The sequence below is a fragment of the Elephantulus edwardii genome, unplaced genomic scaffold (assembly GCF_000299155.1).
Source record: "Elephantulus edwardii isolate Elephantulus edwardi_28Jun2011 unplaced genomic scaffold, EleEdw1.0 scaffold00054, whole genome shotgun sequence".
NCBI classification, from domain to species: Eukaryota; Metazoa; Chordata; class Mammalia; order Macroscelidea; family Macroscelididae; genus Elephantulus; species Elephantulus edwardii.
Genome location: NW_006399804.1, coordinates 1,832,990 through 1,853,602, shown reverse-complemented (window position 1 = coordinate 1,853,602; position 20,613 = coordinate 1,832,990). Strand labels below are relative to the sequence as shown.

Sequence of the window (20,613 nt, the reverse complement as noted above, 5' to 3'; positions counted from 1 at the left end):
CAAGGGCTCTGAAGCGTCATCTGACATACTCTGGACATGTTGCAAGGAGGGAGCAGTCCTTGGAGAAGGATGCCATGCTTGAGAGGGTGGAAGGAGTGCACAGGAGAGGAAGACCCTCCATGAGATGGATTGAGTCAGTCATTGGGGTAATGAGGGTAGGTGTGTTGGAGATGGTGAGATTGACACAGGATGGAGCAAGGTTAAGGGGTTTAGGGCTGCTGTACATATGGTCGTTATGAGTCTCAGGTGACTCAATGGCACATAACAACAATTTTTAATGGTGCACTTCACACATACATACAAAGACAGCATTTTCACTATACTCTTATTTCTTTTTCTCATGCTCTCAGGGTTCTACTCTGAAACTCTTGAATATGAACCCCTTGGTTAGCTACTGAAGAGCTTGCTTTTAAAACACTCCATTCATATTGCAATTCTTGATCCTTATACTATATTAAGTCTATTGGAATTAAGCTAGTCAAATTTTAAATACAAAAATAAAAATGTTTAGATGGCACATATATGTGACAATTTAGAATTTAGAGACATGAAGTCTTAATAATTTGTGTAAATTCTGATGATTGTTGACCATGAAATCAGAGATCTAGATAGCCAGTCTAACAATATATAAGACAATGAAGATTTCTACTGGAAATTATGAGGCTGTTACCCCCTCCCCCCCATTGAGTAATTCAGGAATGCTTCCTCAATTCTGGGAAACTCTTAAGCTTTGGATCACAAGGAAGTTAAGTTCCACCTGATGAAGAAGGGGAGGGGGAATCTTCTTTAACCTAAAGTATAGCTATTGTGCTCACCAGTTTCAGAACTACATGAAATTTACTCACTTTTGGCTGATGACATGTAATTAAGGTCTATGATTTCTCAAGAAATGAGAGCTAGAAATTACAGCAATTCTGTTTTCCACTGTGTATTATGAGTAGGCAGTGTGAAAAGAAAGGATGCCAATTAATTTGATTTGAATTAAGTAATTTTATTGACTCTAATATTTTAACAAAGACACACTTGCTATTAAGGGATGGAAAATTGACTTTGCTAGATAAAGAAATATCTTCATCGTTTATATTTAAAACAGTTATTGAATTCATACATTAACCATGTCGATATTCTTAGCAGCTCAAACAAAAAAAGAAAAAAAATCCTATCATGGCTGAGCTGATTCCTACTCACAGTAGTTTTGCAGGACAAAGGGAATGATCCCACAGAATTTCAAGGTTATAATTATTTACAACAGGCTTCTTTTCTCTTGAAAAGCGCTTGGTGGATTCAAACTGTAGACCTTTTTGTTAGCAATAAAGTGTTTTAATCACTGCATTAATAAGATGGCAACTGGCAATTCTGATAAGCAAACAGAGGTGATTTCAATTTGAATGAAATTCATAATACTGGCATGGGTCAATAAAAGTTTGTGAAACTCTCAAGGATGGTGAATTCTATACGTTCAAGTCCATCTGGAATTGGGTACATACGCAAGCAAAACATTATTTTCTTCCATTCTCTTTAGATAATCCAAAATTTAGAAATATTTTTAGATCAAGTATTTTGGATTAAATAAATGGCTTCTCTTTGATTTATTAGGTATGGATTTCACACCTAATCACCAAAGCAAATGGGTGTGCTTAGGACTACACAAAGTTTCCTCATATTCACTTCTGAAGTAGCAGTCTTCTATAAAAACCCTATGAATAATAGAATAATATACTATTCCTTTCCCCCACTGCCATTCTGTACCACTGAATCAAATCCGACTGGCATAGGAGGAGATAGCCCCATAGCTCCTCCTTCTCCAGCAGAGCATCTGGTGGATTCTAGAGGAATATACTATTATTGGAAGTCACTCAAAATGAGAAGAAATAGCTTTTAAAAGCCTTTAATAATTGGAACATGTAATGTATAAAACACTAATGTAGGAGCACTGGAAAAATGAAAAGAAATGGAATGAATATTGAAATTCCAGGTATCACTGAACTGAGGTAGACTGGCCTGGGTCACTCTGAATCAGACAATCATATGATTGATTATGCCAAGAATGAAAAACTCAGGAACAATGGTGCTGCGCTCATAATTAAAATGACAATTTCAAGAAAAGTACAATGTTGTAAGTGACAGGATACACTACACATATGCATACAAGGAAGTTCTGTTATGACTATTATTCAAGTACATGCAACAACAACTAAAGCCAAAGAGAAGGCATTGCTAATGTCACACTGATCTTGGATGAAAGCAGAAAATGCCAGAAAAATGCCTATTTGGGCTTTGTTGACTATCCAAAGGCATTTGACTGTGTGGATCATAATAAACTATGGCTAATATTGAAAAGAATGAGAATTCTATATGAAACCTACCTAGACCAAGAAGTTGTTAGTTAAACAGAACAAGGAAATACTGGATGCTTTAAAACCAAGAAATGTGTGAGTCAGGGTTTTATAATTTTTCCATACCTATTTAATCTGTATGCAGGGAAAATCATTCAAGAAGCTGGATTCTAAAAGAAGAATGTAGCATCTAGGATCAGAGGAAGACTCATCAACAATTTGCATTATTCACATAACACAGTTTTGCCCACTGAAGATGGGGAAGATTTTCAATTAGGATTTCATTTCAACATCAAGAAGTCACCACAAGACTGACTGGTGAGAAACACATGAGAGATGGAGAGAAGACTGAAAGTGTCAATGGTTTCATCTTACTTGGATCCACAATCAAGACCCTTGGTACCAGCAGTCAGATCTGGAGACATAATGGCACTGGGTAAGGCTACTGTCAGGGACCTCCAAATTACTGAGGAGCAAGGACATCAGGTTGAAGACTAAAGTACACCTGATTCAGGCCATAGTCTTTTCAATCACTTGTTTTGCATCTGAGAGCAGTACAATAAATAAAGACAGAGAATTGACGCCTTAGAGCTGTGGTGGTAGAGTAATGAATATCCCATGAAATTCCTTCCAAAAAATAAATTAGTTAAGTTTTGGAAATAGTACAACCAGAGTGCTTCTTGGAGGCAAGGATGGTGAAGTGTTCTCTCATACTTTGGACATGTGACTAGGAGAGGCTGTTCCGTGGAAAAGGACATTTGTGCTTGGAAAGGTGGAGAATCAACAAAAGAGAGACACTCTCAATGGCATGGATTCACATAGTGACTACAGCAATGGGTTCAAGTGAATCAGAGATGATTAGGATAGTACAGGACAGAATAGTATCGGTTATTCAAAGGGTCACTATGAATCATGTTTGACTCAAAAGCACCTACAAACAACACACGGCTTCAAATATGAACTCAGGTCACAATGTAAAAAAATAAAAGAGTTCTAGACTATTATGTTACAGTGACTTGTCAAAATTATTTCCTTAATCATGGCCTTTGACGCTTGACACATAGTTATATAGGAGTATGCTAATGTTGTTGTTGTTGTTATGTGCTGTTGAGTCATTTGTGACTCATAGCGACCCTATGTACAACAGCCCTAAACCTGCTCTGTCCTGTGCCAATCGCTTGGCCTCTAACATACCGATCCTGATTACCCCAGTCACTGAATCAATTCACCTCACAGAGGATCTTCCCCTCCTGCGCTGTCCCTCCACCCTACCAAGCATGATGTCCGTCTCCAAGGACCTGTCTCTCCTTACAACATGTCCAAAGTATGTCAGACGAAGCCCCAGAATCCTTGCCTCCAAGGAGTAGTCTGTATCAGGCACACCTTCGTCTCCAGAGAGACACCATTGCTCTTGAATACTTTAGAGAGGTCCCTAACAGCAGACTTTTCCATCACAATACGTTTTTTGATTTGCTGGCTGCTGGTGCCAAGAGTGTTGACTGTGGAGTCGAACAAATTGAAGCTGTGAACAATCTCAATCTCAATCTCTTCACCATCCATCCTGATGCTACCAATTGGTCCAGTGGTGAGAATCTTTGTCTTCTTGACATTGAGCCTCAGTCCATATGGAAGGCTGCAGTCCTTGACTCTCTGCAGTAAGTGCATGAGGTCCTCCTCAGTTTCAGCAAGCAGGGTTGTGTCATCTGCATAACGCAGATTGTTAATAGATCTTTCACCAGTCCTGACTCCACATTTCTCCTCATAGAGCCCAGCCTCTCGGATAATCTGCTCTGCATACAGGTACACCCTGGCGTACACCCTTCCCAATTTTGAACCATGCAGTGTTACCCTGCTCTGTTCTGACTACTGCCTCTTGGTCCAAGTATGCTAATAATATGAATAAATAGAACCTTTTGAGTGGGAATAGCCAAATAAAGTGTGTAGATTACTACTGAGGGGATTGATCAATTCTGCCCTTCTGCCAGTTTTCAATTGTGCAGGTTTAGAGGGAAAAGAGGGGAATCTTGTTACATCAATAAAGAAGAAATGTCCAGTACAGCACACATATCCTTTTTGGTCAGCGATTCCTGTGTGAGACTGATTGTGTCTGAGACCACCAGGAGCAGAAACAGTAGTGGAGTTAGTAGAGAACCAGAGGCTGTTGTGAGATATACCTAAAATAGAACAGGGAACCCATGAAGTGAGAGCAGTGGGGCTTCACTCGGGCTTGCTGAGGGCTGAGCAGAGACTTCGTGTCAGGATTAAGAGAGCTTTGTAACACTGGTCCAGATGGTGTCTCAGCAGGGTTGAGAAGCTGTCCTGATTGAAGACTTGTATGTATCTAATTTCCAAACTAAACTGTAATCCCTAATACACCCCATAATTTTGAGTACTGCCTGTGGTTCTGTGTGGCCATTGTAACAAATTAGGAGCTCCAGTAACAGAAAAAAAGAATCCTGGGAGTGATGGCTGGTGTTAGAATTGATAGAAGAAGGTATGAGAACATGGGGGACACGTTGGACCTCATAGGAACTGGTTTCTATGCTGTTAATATTGTTGGTAGGGACTCCTCACCCGCTTGTAATTAGTGGAGGTCAAATGAGGCTGTCTCCATGCTTGCCAGAGTTTTTTTGCAGCTTTATGTTGTCCAGGATACTAAAAGCACATTTAAACAAACTTGATTATACTGACTTTAACTACTGATTTATCTTAATCTAAGAATTTCAGGCTTGCCTTTATATTTTAAGACTTTATTTCTTGTTATTTAACCATTATGGCTGTCTGATTCTATTTTTTATGTTAAAATCACAGACTAAATTAGGTCTTACATATAGCTAAATTAGACCAAAAGAATGCCTCAAATGTCCCTAAAAGATTACAGTGAATTAGGTTTTGAGGTAAGTAAACAAAAATTAGAGGCAAAATGATGTTTGGAATTTCCTTATTCCAGCAACCTTGGGAGTCTGTCAGACTATCTTAATAAGCCTGGTTGTTTCTCCCACAATGTTAGAATCAACTAACGAATATTCAGTTCATCCGACACACAGATTCCTTGTTTGGTTTTAAGACTGTATTTTATGAACAAGGAGAACCCTGGTGGCACATCAGTTAAGCACTTGACAACTGACTAAAAGAGTGGTTTGAAGCCCTATTCGTTCTGGGAAGATAGATGAGGAAGTCCACTTCTATAAAGAATTACAGCTTGGACACCCCACTGGGAAATTCTACTCTGTCCGTTAGAGTCACTATGAGTATGAATTAACTCAGCAGCAATGAGTTTTATGTGGAAGACACAAAGTCACATCCAATGCTGTATATCACTTTAAGGTCTCAAAGTAGTAAGAGCGAATGAGGCAAACACATGAATCTGTTTTACTGATGTTTCCTTTCAGAAACTTCAAGTTATTGATGAATGACAGAGGGTGGAATGGGAAATGCTATTTAAAGCTGTTCTCTTCATATCTCTCTATTCCCTCCCTCTATCCCTAAATGACTCAGGTAATTTAAGTTAAATACGAATTGAAAGATGGATTGCACTGGGAAAGTCTGCTCTCAGGGACCTCTCCAGAGTACTAAAGAGCAATGATGTCAGTCTTGAGACAACATTTCAATCACCAGAGAGTCACTATGAGTCTTAGTTAACTCAAAGGCACCTAAACACAACAGTAACAGTTTTTGTTGAGTGAACGATAATAGAAGATGTTGTTGTTGTTATGTGCTGTCAAGTTGCCTGCAACTCATAGCCACACCATGTACAACAGCCCTAAACCCTAATCCTTCCTTCATTGGTATCCTGTGCCAATCTCACTGTCTCTGACACACCTACCCCCATTATCCCAGTCACTGAATCAATCCACCTCATAGAGGGTCTTCCCCTCCTGTGCTGTCCCTCCACCCTCCTAAGCATGACATCCTTCTCCAAGGAATGGTCCCTCCTTGTAACATGTCCAAAGTATGTCAGACAAAGCTTCAGAATCTTTGCCTCCAAGGAGCAGCCCAGTTTACCCCTCTCCAGGATGAACCTGTTTGTTTTTTTAGCAGTCCATGGTACACTCAAAACTCTTCTCCAACACACAGCTCAAAGCCATCAATTCTACTTCTATCCTCCCTGGTCATTGTCCAGTTCTCTGATGCATGGCAAGTAATTGCAAGTAATTGTAAAGACCATGGCCTGTATAAGGCAAACCTTAGTCTCCAGAGAGACACCATTGCTCTTCAGTATTTTGGAGAGGTCCCTAAGAGCAGACTCTCTCATTATGATACGCCTTTTAATTTCCTGGCTGCTGGTGCCAAGAGTGTTGACTATGGAGCTAAGCAAACTAAAGCTGTTAGCAATCTGAATCTCTTCACCATCCATCTGATGCTGTTAATTGGCCCAGTGCTGAGAATCTTTATTATTAAATTAATTTTAATGAACATTTACAGATATTTTGGATTTCCATTCATTCATTGTTGCACTTTTCTCCCTGCCCACCCCTCCCCTCCAATTCACTCGTCTCTTTGAAAACAAAAATTCCTTCATTGGTATACAATCACCCCATCCCCCACACCCCCTCCCCTGCCCAGAGTACACTTTATTATGAAACCTTAATTCTGGACTCTTGTGATAACCATAATACCCAATCATATATCGCCTTTAGTCTGTTCTTTACCTCATCTGTTTCAATACAGTATACATAATTTATCCAGTTTTTTCTCAGTCTTACTCCAACCCTGATGTCAGTCGCATTCTACAACAGTAGCACCATGCAGTATTTGTCAAGAATCTTTATAATTGACATTAATTGCTTCAGAATTTCTCAATTACAGTCAAGAAACAAAAGCATTCTTACACAGAAAAATGAACCAAGTATGCTGAACAAGGCTTTGAACCAGTCCAAAATGACTCAGCAATTGCCACGGTAAACTAAAACAATACATATAGTCACATCCGTAGCATGATATTTTCATCTTCAAAATAGCAAATCACACACTGCCATCAAGTAGATTCTGACTCACAGTTATCCTCCATTGGGTTTCCCAGGCGGTAACTCTTAATGGAAGAAATTGCCCATCTTTTTCTCTCAGAATGGCCAATGGATTTGAACTATCAGCTTCTCAGTAGTCCAATTCATTAAACTCTATGGCACTCAGTCTCCTTCAGTGCTTCCAACTCAATCCATAATAACCCAGACAATAGATTTAGTTATTATGCAACATAAATATAGCTCTTGTTTATCAGGAAGATTACTAAACCTTTTGGAACTATTTCAAAGTCTTTATTTTAAGTAATCATTTTTGATCATGGATCTCATCATACTTCTGTATAACTCAAATTCTCTTAAACCTTGAGTAAGTACCACAAACAATCTGCCTTAGTTTTTGCTCTCTGAAAAGTGAGAATTAAATGAAAGAATCAAACCAATTAAAATTACCTTATCTTTTAAGAGCAAGCTCAACTTGAGAGTTCAGTAATCACCACCGACTGATTATCATTCAGGGATAAATAATACACAGCAGAAAGCAAGAATGAGAGAAGAAAATAAATCGAAGAGGCAATTTTTGTGCCATTTACGGTAAGACTTCCCTTGTTTTATTGAATTTGTTAATAAAAGCTCTAAAGTCTTGGGAAATGCTGCTGGGCAGCAAAAGCAAAGTTTTGATGCTCACAGGTCTAAGGAGAAATTAATAAAATGCAGTGGAGAAATTAAGTTGAACAAAAGTGCAATGAGCCATAGTTAAAGCAATTAATTAAACAGGTTTTGATATGTATACAACTGGGTTGCTGAAGAATTAAAAGTAAATCCAAGATTTTAAAGCAATGTTTTTTATGAAATAAAATCTCATATAGTAACAAGCATGAAATTTAGAGTTATTTAATAGGTCCTTGATGAGTTAACTACTTCATTCATATATAATGATATCTTTCTCTTCCCCCTTAATTATTAACAAATATATATTATTGTGGTTGTTGTGTGCCTTTAAGTCAGGACTGACCCATAACTGACCCTCCAGTGGGTTTTCAGAGGCAGTTAATTGCAAGGAAGGAAACTGCCCATCTTTCTCATGGAGCAGCTGGTGGATTCAAACTTTGGGCATTTGGGTCTGCAGGGCAGTTTCTTGCTTCTAAGACATGAGAGCTTTCTTAACAACTAAGTATTTACAATCATACATAAAAGCTTTATGCTTTACTTGATCTTCCTCTATATTGTTTAGATTCAAAACCAGGTAATTTTCGTTACGATATTAACTAGAAAAAATTTTATTTTTCAATAGTTAAGTCTACTTTTTTTTTCTTTTTTCTGGATGCAATGAAACTTACTATGCCCAGTACATTGGTAAGGAGGCTTTGTGGCATAGTTGGTTGTGTTAAGCTTCTAACTAGAAAATCAGCAGTTTAAACTTTCTATCAGCTCTGTAGGAGAAAGGTAAGGCAGTCACTTCCCATTAAGATTTACATATAGCTTTGGAAACCTAGAGAGAGTTTTCTATAGAGGATGACTTGTGTTGGAATTTATGTAATGACAGTAGATTTGGCTTTTGGGTTCAGGGTCTGCTGGCTGGGCAGTATCAAGATAATACGCCTAAGAATCATTCATATAAAGGTTCAAATTCTGACTCAGAACTAAAGATAGGTGAGACCAGACACAAGTAACCTAGCTGTGATTAAGACCTAGGTTCTTTTGCTGAAAAAACATTGTATGAGTTAGATACATGATATAAAAAATGCTTCTTAGTACAATGTCTGACAAAGAAAGCTCTCCACAAAATAGAAGTGCTAACAACTGGTATATCCAAACTGTAAATATGTTTTGATCACTAGAGTTGATTGCTGAGAGCTTTAAATGCATTTCTAACAAACTCATGGAAGCATAAATGAAATAAATGCAGGAAAGCAGAATGCTAGATTAGTCTACAACACTTTCAATTACCATATCACTGTCTCATGAATGAATTGGCTTAATAGTGCTCTGTCTAGGGTGACCAATTTGTTCAGGTTTTGCAGGGGCTTTCTTTGAATAAAAGTGAAAATCTTACATCTAGGAAAACTCTTCATCCCCTGATAAACCTAACCCTCACTTCTTCATCTGGAAATTGATTATGACTCATGTCATTCATTCATTCTGCTGCTATACAACCACCTACATAGAATCTGGAATAGTAGGACAAATAGAATATAATCCTTGCCTTTAACAAACCCAGAGTCCAGTGAAAGAGACAGACCAGTGAACAAGCCACCTGAGCTCTGTGCTAGATGTTGCTAAGGGAGGCTTGCCCAGATGCAGTGGGAGCAAAACTCATACAGACTGGTGGTTTAGGAAGACTCTGAGGAGGGAAATGCTGAACTGAATTTTGACGTAGGTATACAGCCCAAACCAGGGCCTTCTATTTAGGTCTTCAGGGCATTTTTCATGCCTGAGCTCAGTAAGATAAATATACATATTAAAATGTCATCTCTTATGATTCACTTTGGTTGTTTTCTAACATATTCTGAATAAATTCAGCTATACAAGTAATCTTGATGAAATCTCAGCACAATATGAATGTAAATAACCACAAATTCTTTTATATTTTTATAGCAGTTCCTTTACTCTGGATCTATAGTAAAGTTAAAATTTACTTTTTTAAAAAAAGGCTAACTGCCTCTTTGCTCCTTGGTGACCTACAATGCATTTCACAAAAGAAATTATGGATGTTGTTAGGTGGCATCAAGCCAACAGCAACCCACAACTACTCCATGAAGAACAGTTATGAACTCTGTGCTATCCTGCACCATCATTCCACGTTCCTTCATGTCAAATCCATTGTTGTACTCAAAGCGTGAGTGCATTCCTTGAGGGTCTTTCTCTCTTTCTCTGACCCTCCGCCTCCTGATTATATGCCCAAAGAATATGTGAAAAAGATTGTTGGTGCTGTTGTTATGTTGCCATCGAGTCGCTTGCGACTCATAGCTACCCTATGTACAACAGCTCTAAACTCGGCTCTGTTCTGTGCCAATCTCACTGTCTCCAGCACACCCAGCCTGATTACCGCAGTCAATGAATCAATCCACCTCCCAGAGGGCCTTCCCCTCCTGTGCCTGCACTCCACCCTCCCAAGTATGATGTCCTTCTCTAAGGACCGGTCCTCCTTACAACATGACCAAAGTATGTCAGACGAAGTCTCAGAATCCTTGCCTCCAAGGAGCAGGCCAGTTTAACCCTCTCCGGAATGAATCTCTTTGTTTTCTTAGCAGTCCATGGTACCCTCAACACTCTTCTCCAACACCAAAGCTCAAAAGCATCAATTCTCCTTCTATCCTCCCTGGTCATTGTCCAGCTCTCTGATGCATAACAAATGACTACAAAGACCATGGCCTGTACCAGATGCACCTTAGTCTCCAGAGACACACTGTTGCTCTTAAGTACTTTAGAGAGGTCCCTAACAGTAGACTTTCCCATGACAATACGTCTTTTAATTTCCTGGCTGCTGGTGCCAAGAGCATTGATTGTGGAGCCAAGTAGACTAAAGCTGTGAACAAACTCAATCTCTTCACCATCCATCCTGATGCTGCCAATTAATTGGTCCAGTGATGAGTATCTTTGTATTCTTGACATTGAGCCTCAATCCATATTGAAGGCTGCAGTCCCTGACCCTCAGCAGATTAGGGATGAAAAATTTTTACTGTTCATATAACTCAGCAAACTTCGTCCAGATTAGCAAGCTACACAGCTCAAGTTCCAAAGTCAGTTCTAACATGAGGCCAATGCCCTTTGTTCTATTTATGCAAAAGTCACTTGCTGTTCTTTGTCATGTACCACTGAGTCAGAAGAACTGACCCATGGCTGACCCTCTGGTGGGTTTTCAGAGGCAATTAATTTCATGGAAGAAGAATACCCTCCCACTCCCACACCCCCAGTACTGGCTGGAGGCCTCACACTGTGTGACTTGTAGTAATCTTTTTGATACTTTGCACCAACCTATTAAGAATACATTTGTGCAAACATTGCTTGTGTTCATAAAGACAACTCCTACTATGTTTTCTAAACTTTAGTCCCAAAGCATCATATGAGATGAATCAGTTACAGTCATTATGTACTTTGAGGCTCATAATAACTAAAAGTATAGTTGATAATGAACTTATTGACATTGGAGGTTCTTGGTGATTCTGAGAAACCAGGCAAAGGGAAATACTAAAATTTCCGCTTTTGAGCCTTATTTTCCATTATTGTGTGATTATATATATATATAATTTTTTCCACACAGTAATGCATATATGATCCCTAGACCTAACATATAGTTAATATTCAGTTGCAAAGTAGAACCAACCAGCCTTTTAAAATAATTTTTTAAAATGTTTGTCTTATTAAAAGTGTATTTTTACCTTTGGAGCTTACTACACCAGCTGCAGTTGAAGCCAATCTGAGAGGATACACAGGGGCCACATTCATTGAACTGGAGACATGCTAGGAATTAGGAGAGGACAAAATATTCATCAAGACCTAGTTCACAGAATCAGGGAGAAAAGGGACAGTACAACAAAAATAAAAATCACCCACTCACCCCTATATACACTCAGAGTCTATCCAGGGTCTATGACCATCTCTGCCACATGCTATGTTGGTTGGCCATTTGTAAACAGATCAGATAATCAAACTCACAAGTTTCCTCCCACTTAGCTGAATTCTCATGAAGGAGCCAGACTGGTACAGTTCATCTAATCAAAAGTTCAGGAGTTTGAACTTATCAGTTGTCTCACAGGATAAAGCTGAGATATTTGTTCTCATATAGAATTATAACCATTAATACCCTATGGGGCAGTTCTACTCTCGCCTGTAGGTGAGAAATGACTCAAAGATAGTGTGTTTAGTGTGGGTTTGGCTGGCTCATAAATATTTACTTACTAGGTAATGGAGTCATCTCCACAGCTGAAATGTTGGTAATTTTGGACATTTGTAGCTCTACTCGATGATATTCATAAATTGTTCTTCTTCGAACATCTATAAAAATAAAAAAAAATCCAATTTTAACACTTCCATAACTATAAAACTGTATCAGCAACATGCAAAACTATTACTTTACATCTGATGCAGGCTTAAAATAACATTTCATACCATGAAAAAATTGATTATTATAAACCTGGCCATGTGCCCCTTGTCACTGTGTTGGAAATGTTGACTAGTATCTTACTTAGGTTTCAGGACTTCATGTTATAGTCACCAAAGGAGTACTTAAGACATCTTGATCTACTTATAGATTTTGACACATGAAACCAAGGAGAGCTCCCCTACCCCCAGGATAAAGTTCAAAAAGTTCAGCAAGAATGAACAGCATTAAACACCGTAAACCTAATAATGCTGAATTTTGCCAGATGTTGTTTGATGTTGTAAATGTTTAAAAGAATGCAATGTAAATTATAACACATTAACAAATTAAACACATTTTAAAAATACAAATTTTGCTATCTGTTATATATATAAATAAATCTACAAATATATATATGTATATATCTAAATAAATCTGCATATATAAAAATTTATCTAGCATATCTCTATCTCTATATCTAACATCTATCATATATCTATCTATCAATCTATCATCTACCTACCTACCTACCTACTGAAGGTGAATAACTGGAAAGTATAATCAGCAAATTAAAACAATTCATCGTCAAATTCAATAATGCTACTGAAAACAAGTCATATGAAGAATTTGACCTGAATTTTAAGAATAAAAAAATCAAATATAAGCACACTAAGATCAGATCATTGATGGATCATTTTTTAAAATATTCCATATAAAAAGAGACTTAAGATTTAAACTACTGAGCTTGCCTTTGTTTAGATCATTTAAATGGAAAAGAAATGTAATTCATTTTCTCTCTTGAAATACTTGTAATGAAAAGAATACATATCATGAATTGTTTGGGAAGCTGTAGGTAACACATATTATCATTTATATATTGCTTTTATTAATTAACTAACAAATTAACTAATTCCTAGGAACCTATCTATGCCTATTATTAAGAGCAACTCTATAATGGTTACTGTTAATAGGCAGGTAGTAAAACTGGGATTCCAGACCACATAAATTTTTAACCAATTACATGCTGTGTCCCAAAACTAGCATGATGATAAGGGTAGATGGTGGGGGATGTGTATTACAGAACAGAGAAGATTCAATGGGGACTCAAAAAGTTGTTGTCTTAGTTTTACTACTTAATGTCTGTGTGACTTTGAGATCATTCTATTTGTTAGCATTTCTATGCCTCAGTCTTCTCACCTATAAAACAGAAAAAAACTATTATAGAGTTTCTCTGGGAATGAAAATGAGATCATGCCTGAAAAAAAAATTTAAAATAATCACTTTCACATTGTAAGTGTTCAATTAATATTATTTTTTTTCTAGTTTCTATACAGCAACTGCAGACTATACTGTTTTAATTATATTATTTAATTATATAATAAGCTAGGCTCCGTATGGCAAAACTCCTTGATGTCATACCGAAAGTGTCTGGAATTAGACTTCTGGATATTTGTCTCCTCTCTTGTTAGAAATTCAAAGTTTTATTAAAATAATAATTTCAATAATTATCTCCTACATACATAAAATAGGCACCTTGGCAGGTTAGAAATTACACTGTCAGAGGCACAATGATTGTGTTCTGACTATGACATTCACAGTTGGAAACCATCAGCTGCTCTGTGGATGCAAAAATCTAAAGATATATAGACTAGGGAACCTTGAGACACACTGCTGCTCTGTCCTGTGAGTGAAAAACTCAGCGGCATGCTATGCAACTCAACACTACCCGACAACAATGACAACTGCTTTTAGTAGTGTTCTGAAACTTTTACAGCAGTGAGAGAATGAAGTGTTAAGGGGAAAATGCAGTATGTTCAACTTTACCATGTCAGTATCACCCAGACTTCATTTTGTTTTACCTAATGGTTCTATTTAGCATTAGCACTGCAGAGGGAGTAAAACACAAACCAGCATGCCTACTTGAGGGTGAAGTAACTTCTATTTGTGGATGTTTCCTTTAGGAACAAAGTATGTTTCCATTTTCATAATGTGTTACAGACTTTGGAATGTAGGACTCTAGTGACTGTTGTAATTAACACACAGACATACACAGGTGGACATATCTCACATATACACAAACTGCTATTGAGCTTGTTCCAACTCATGGGGACCATCCACTGGGTTTCCAATTTTAAGGAAGCCGACTGTCTCATCTTTCTCCTGAGAAGCAGCTAGTGGCTTTGAACTGCTAACATTTCAGTTGCAAGTCCATCAGGAAATCCAATAGTGCCCTTTCTCCTCCCACCTCCCCAAGTCTCTGCCCTCTCTTTCCAGTGTCTTCATGCTGCGGATGAAGCTTGTTGTGTACCATCCTTTTACATTTAACACTATTCCTACATGTTATGTTGTTGGTGCTGGACTCAATTTAAACTAGGAAAATAATAAAGTAACCGTCTGGAGCAAACCACTGCATATAACCAACACATAAATAAGGATGTGCCAGCCAATTATTTGTTTGACAATACCACCAAAATATTTATAGAAGTGCAAGAGTAGTCTACTTTAGGAACTAATTTACATATCATCATGGGACTGCTAGCCTTGAAAAGAGGCAAATGGGCTAGATTATGATCATACCACAGAGCAGTCATTATGAGTTAATTCACATAAATTGGAGTGAATCTTCACTGGAGTGAATTTTTGTGGTTTTCAGCTGACCAGGCTATACTTCCTAATGTTGCTATTCATGTTGTTGCTTTGTGCCTCAAGTTGGAACTCACTCATAGATAATCCACTAGCAGGTTTTCAGGGGCAATAAATCTCATAGATTACCCATTTATATATCCTGTGGAGTGGCTGATGGTTTTGAATCATGTACTGTTGGGTTGGCAATGCAACTCCTTATCACTAAGTCATCAGTGCTTCCTGCTATTGCTTATACCTTCTGAAGGATGCACTTCAGTATTTACAAGTTTGATTACTGTATTAATAAACAATTCTTGGAAGGATGGAGGGACAGTGTAGGAGAGGAAAACTTCAGATGAGATGGACTGACACAGTGACTGGGGCAAATGCGAGTAGGTGTATCTGAGACAACGAGACTCGTTCAGGAGAGAGTAGGGTTCAGAGTGATTGTGCAGAGGGTTGTTATTAAGTCACAAACAACTTGATGGCACAACAGTGACAACATGATATATGGAGAAAAGATTGAAGTTGTTGATGATTTCATTTTACATGGATCCACAATCAACACCCTTGGTATCCACAGTCAGGAAAGCAAAAGACTTATCACACTGGGAAAATCTACTGTCTAGAACTACTCCAAACTGCTGAAGAGCCAAGGATGTCAGATGCATCTGATGCAAGCCAAAGTCTTTTCAGTTAATGGCCATGCATTTGAAATTTGGACAATGACTAAGGATGACAGAAGAAGAACTGATAGCTCTGAATTGTGGTGCTGGAGAAGAGAAATATCAATAGACTTCCAAAAGAAATAAACAAGTATGTGCTGTAGAAAAGGAGACCATAGTGCTCTTTAGAAGACAGGATGGTGAAGTTTTGTCTTACATACTTTGGACATGCTATTAGGAGGGACTAAGCCTTGGAAAATGACATGTTTGAGAAGGTGGAAGCTCAACACAGAAGAGGAAGACTCAACAAGATGAATTGCCATGGTGATTATAACAATGGGCTTAAGTACATCAGAGATGGTGAGAAACACACAGAATAAGGACCAGGTTCAGATCTGTTGTTCACAGAGTTGCTATGAGTCTCAGTCAACTTCACAAAACCTAACAGCATTATATTCTCGATTTTTTAAACTGTTAATGTTTTTATTTTAATTTTTAAAAAAGCCTTTAACTGATGATGACTATAGTTGATCTTGAAGTCTCCAAAGAGAGAAGAAAAAAAAAAAGATTGAGAGGCTCTGCTGGTAACTGAACAATTGGCAACTCAGGGGTGCCTTGGAGCAAAGACCAGGCAATCTAATTACAAAAAACTGTGAAGGCATTTTACTCCCAACACATGGGTCACCCTGTCTGACAGTTAATTCAACAGTCACTGGTTAATACTGGTGTTTTTAAACTTATACATAAATGACTAAAGGTGTGCTAACACTACTGAATGCTTGGTGCTGTATTGCCTTGGTTTATTTTGTAGACACATGACTAAATATATTTCTGGAATCACATAAAAGCCTCCAGCATTGGCAAGGGCTACCAGTATATACATTCCTAATTACTCGGTTTTTGGCAGTAGTGTCCCTGAAATATAACAGAAATAACCATTTGGAAGATGTCATTAATTGGCAGGCCATTAAGCAAAAAATCAATCTCATTAATTTTAGTTTTGGTGAATGTATCTCTTCCTCAGAGTTGAGGTCTCAAAACAGGTAACAGCATCAGCCTAGCAAAAGGGTGCTCATTCCCTTTATGCCATGTGCTTGATCCATAATTAACTCTCACAGGGTTTACAAACATTGAAAGAGAAGTTTAAGTAATTAATAATGTAATAGGAAATTAAAAGGAAACAAATACTTTAAGCAACTACAAATGCATATAAACTTTAGGAAAATTACTCCAGACCACTATAGCAAGGGTCTTCTGGTATGGCCCATCCCATCATAACTGAGTAGATTCCGACTCAAAGCAATCTTTTGGGACAAAATGGAAAGCTTCTGAGACTGTAAATTGCATAGAAGCAGACTGCCACATATCTTTGTCAATGAGAGGCTAGTGGGTTTGAACCACTAACCTTTCGATAATCAGACTCATGTTTAACCGTTGTGTCACCAGGGCTCCTTTCCAATGAGATCACATTAATTCTTAGAGATAAGTTATTTAGCAAAATACATAGGAAAGTTTATAAAGACAAATGTGGCATCAAGATTAAAGGAAGACACATCAACAATATGTGTTATTGCAGATGACACAACCCTGACTGCTGAAATTGAGGAGGACCTGAAGTGCTTGCTGCAGAATGTCAAGGATGGTAACCTTTAATACAAATTGAAGCTCAACATCAAGAAAGTAAATATTCTCAACACTGGGACAACTGGCAACATCATGAAAGATGGTGAAGAGATTTGAGATTGTTCACAGCTTTAGTTTGCTTGGCTCCACAATCAACACTCTTGGCACCAGCAGCCAGGGAATTAGAAGACAGATTGCATTGGGAAAGTCAGCGGTCAGAGACCTCTCCAAAGTAATGAAGAACAACGATGCCAGTCTGGAGACTAAAATGTGCCTGATATAGGCCATGGTCTTTGTAATCACTTGCTATGCATCAGAGAGCAGGACAATGATTAGGGATGATAGAGAATTTATGCCTTTGAGCTGTGGTGCTGGAGAAGAGTACTGAATATACAATGGACTTCTAAGAGAAGAAACAGGTTTATCCCAGAATTCTACTTGGAGGCAAGGATTCTGAAGCTTCGTCTGGCATACTTTGGACATATTAAAAGGAAGCACCAGTCCTTGGAGAAGGACGTCATGCTTGGGAGGGTGGAAGGACAGTGCAAAAGAGGAAGACCCTTGATGAGGTGGATTGAGTCAATGACTAGGGTGTTCAGGGTAGGTGTGTCAGCACAGTAAGATTGGCACAGGATAGGACAGGGTGTAGGGCTATTGCAAGCAGGGTCACTATGAGTCGCAAGTGACTCGATGGCACATAACAACAACAAGAAAAATGGAAGCTATGTGTATAGGAACTCGTTCTATTTAGAAAAGGGAGATGCCAAATAATCTATCATTTGTCTTAGTCTTCTTAAAACATTTTTCTTGTCTCCCACACTGGAAATTCTAAATAATATAGCACTTATGGAAGCTATATTGTAAAGAGAAATAATTTTATCTACTACAAAATGAGTTACTCCGATGGATTTTTTCATTTGGGGGATCAAGGAGGTAAAATGACCCAAATTACCGAAGGGTTTATAGACTCATTTGTTTTTAAATGAATTAAAAGTTAAAGATAAGTGATCTCTAGCGGCACAGTCTGTAAAGAAACACAATGCTAAGTGGGAGTCTGCTTGTCTTCACCAGCTGCTGCTCAGAAGAAAGATGGGCAATTTCTTTACATTTCTATCTAAAACCCTGGAAACTGATGGAAGGTCAGCTATGAGCTGGAACCAATTCCAGGGCAGGAGACAGTTAGACAGATGATGCATGGTGGGGTCCAGTCTCTTGAAAGGAACTTCAGAAAAAGATACAAAGTAGTATCAAAGAGGAAAAGAATTCAAAGTTTTCCTAAAATTATTTAACTTTCCATAATTTGGACAAGGCGTAGTTTATATTGTTGCTAAGTAATTACAATGAATATGTCCTACTACCAAGTAAAAAGCACAAGCTCCTTTCTCTTGAGGAAATCATACAGAAATTAGAAATTGTATTAGTCACTCAAACCTTTTTTTTTTTAAAAAGTAAGGGTTTGTTTTTTTTTTTTTACTTTTATGTATACTTTTAATCACAATAAAAAATGTAAAATAAAATTAAAAAAAAAACAACCAAAATCCTTTCTTCCAAGAATAAACTTGTTTTCACCCTCTCTGGGGCACACATATTTGTTCTCCTGAATGTATATGGTATGTTCAATAGTCTTTTTTAGCTCCACAACTTGAAGGCAATGATTCTTCTTTCATCCTTATTCATTATCACAGGCTTAGTGAGGCATAGAACATTTTTCAAAATTTATAACTTTTTTCACAGTTAGCCCATGGTCTAGTTTTGGCAACAGATATTAAGGGTTCTCCACCAACTCTTTCCACAGATATAGTCACTCTGAGACTAAAAAGTATCTTATTTTTGTCTGTATTTGGTTTGTTTTTTTTTTTTAAAGGTGGAAGTAAATAAAAAATGGAGGAAGACCAGAAGCACTTGCTGTAGAAGGTCAAGGACTGCACTCTTCAATATGGATTGAAGCTCAACATCAAGAAAGCAAAGATTCTCACCACTGGGCCAACTGGCAGCATCATCATGGGTGGTGAAGAGACTGAGATTTTAAGAGCTTTAGTTTGTTTGGTTCCACAATCCATATTCTAGGTATCAGCAGCCAGGAAATCAAAAGACTAATTGCATTGGGAAAGTTAGCTGTTGGGGACTTCCCTAGAGGACTGAAGCGCAAGGATGTCAGTCTGGAGACAAAGGTGCACCTGATCCAGTCTGTAGTCTTCACAATTGCTTGCTATGCATCAGAGAGCTAGACAATGACTACGGATGATAGAAAAGAGAATTGATGCCTTTGAGCTGTGGTGCTGGATAAGAGTGTTGAATATACCTTGGATTGCTTAGAGAACAGGTTAATCCAAGAGAGGGTGAAACTAGGTTGCTCCTTGGAAGCAAGAATTCTGAAGCTTCATCTGATATACTTTGGACGTGTTACAAGGAGAGACCAGTCCTTGGAGAGGGACATCATGCTTGTGAGGGTGGAGAGACAGCAGAGGAGAGGTAGACCCTTGATGAGATGGATTGATTCATCCACTGGGGAAATGTGGGTAGGTGTGTCAGAGACAATAAGGTTGGCACAAGATAGAGCAGGGTTTAGGGCTCTTGTATATAGGGTCACTATGAGTTGCAAGCAACTTGACAGCACTTCATAACAACAACATTGGAATAGGTGAAGGGAAAATCTATGTGAAATGGACTAACAGAAATAAAGGAAAGACGATTGCTTATGTTAATATTCTGCTTATAACTTAACAATTTATGTAAATATGTATATATTTTCTAATAAGGTAGTCACTAGTAACAAGTGGTTCTTTAAATTTAAATTAGATTTAAACCAACAATTTATTTAGTTAATTAAATAAGATTAAAAAAAACCCCAAAGTCCTTAGTATCAATAGTCACATTTCAAATCTAAGAGACATGGATGACTAATGACTTCTTATCTTGGATTACTCAGATCTACAACATTTTCACCCATGTAGGAAGTTTCATCGGGCAATCCTCATCTATTCTATAATCTCTATGAGAACTAAAGCATAAATTAATTTGAATACTCATTAATAAATCTGTATTTAAAGTTTTAAAGGATATTTTGTCCAGTATTTTAGCCTACATTTTGGTCTTTAAGGTTAAAATTAGACAATGTCTGATATAATACATTCAATATCATAGCATATAAAAATTATTAAATATATTTGATCATCAAAGTAATTGTCATTTATTTTTGTTAAAATACTGATATTTTTTATTGAATTATGAAAAGAACTAATAAGGCAAAAGCACACTGTAGGACTAGCAAAGTTTGTAAATTCAAAACTGCTGATGGTGGTAAAAAAAGGCTTAGCTTT

At 37.7% G+C, this 20,613-nt stretch overlaps 1 protein-coding gene across 2 annotated transcripts in view; it reads right to left on the bottom strand.

Moving 5' to 3' along the window:
- The window catches only part of PLXDC2 (plexin domain containing 2), a 662,310-nt gene that overhangs the window by 139,633 nt on the left and 502,064 nt on the right, over positions 1-20,613 (bottom strand). For both annotated transcript variants that reach the window (XM_006887048.1, XM_006887049.1), the window contains 2 exons: positions 12,200-12,295; positions 11,680-11,761 (listed from right to left, as the gene is read on the bottom strand). In XM_006887048.1, coding sequence (XP_006887110.1) covers positions 11,680-11,761; positions 12,200-12,295 — 178 coding nt within the window. The remainder of the gene's footprint in view (positions 1-11,679; positions 11,762-12,199; positions 12,296-20,613) is intronic.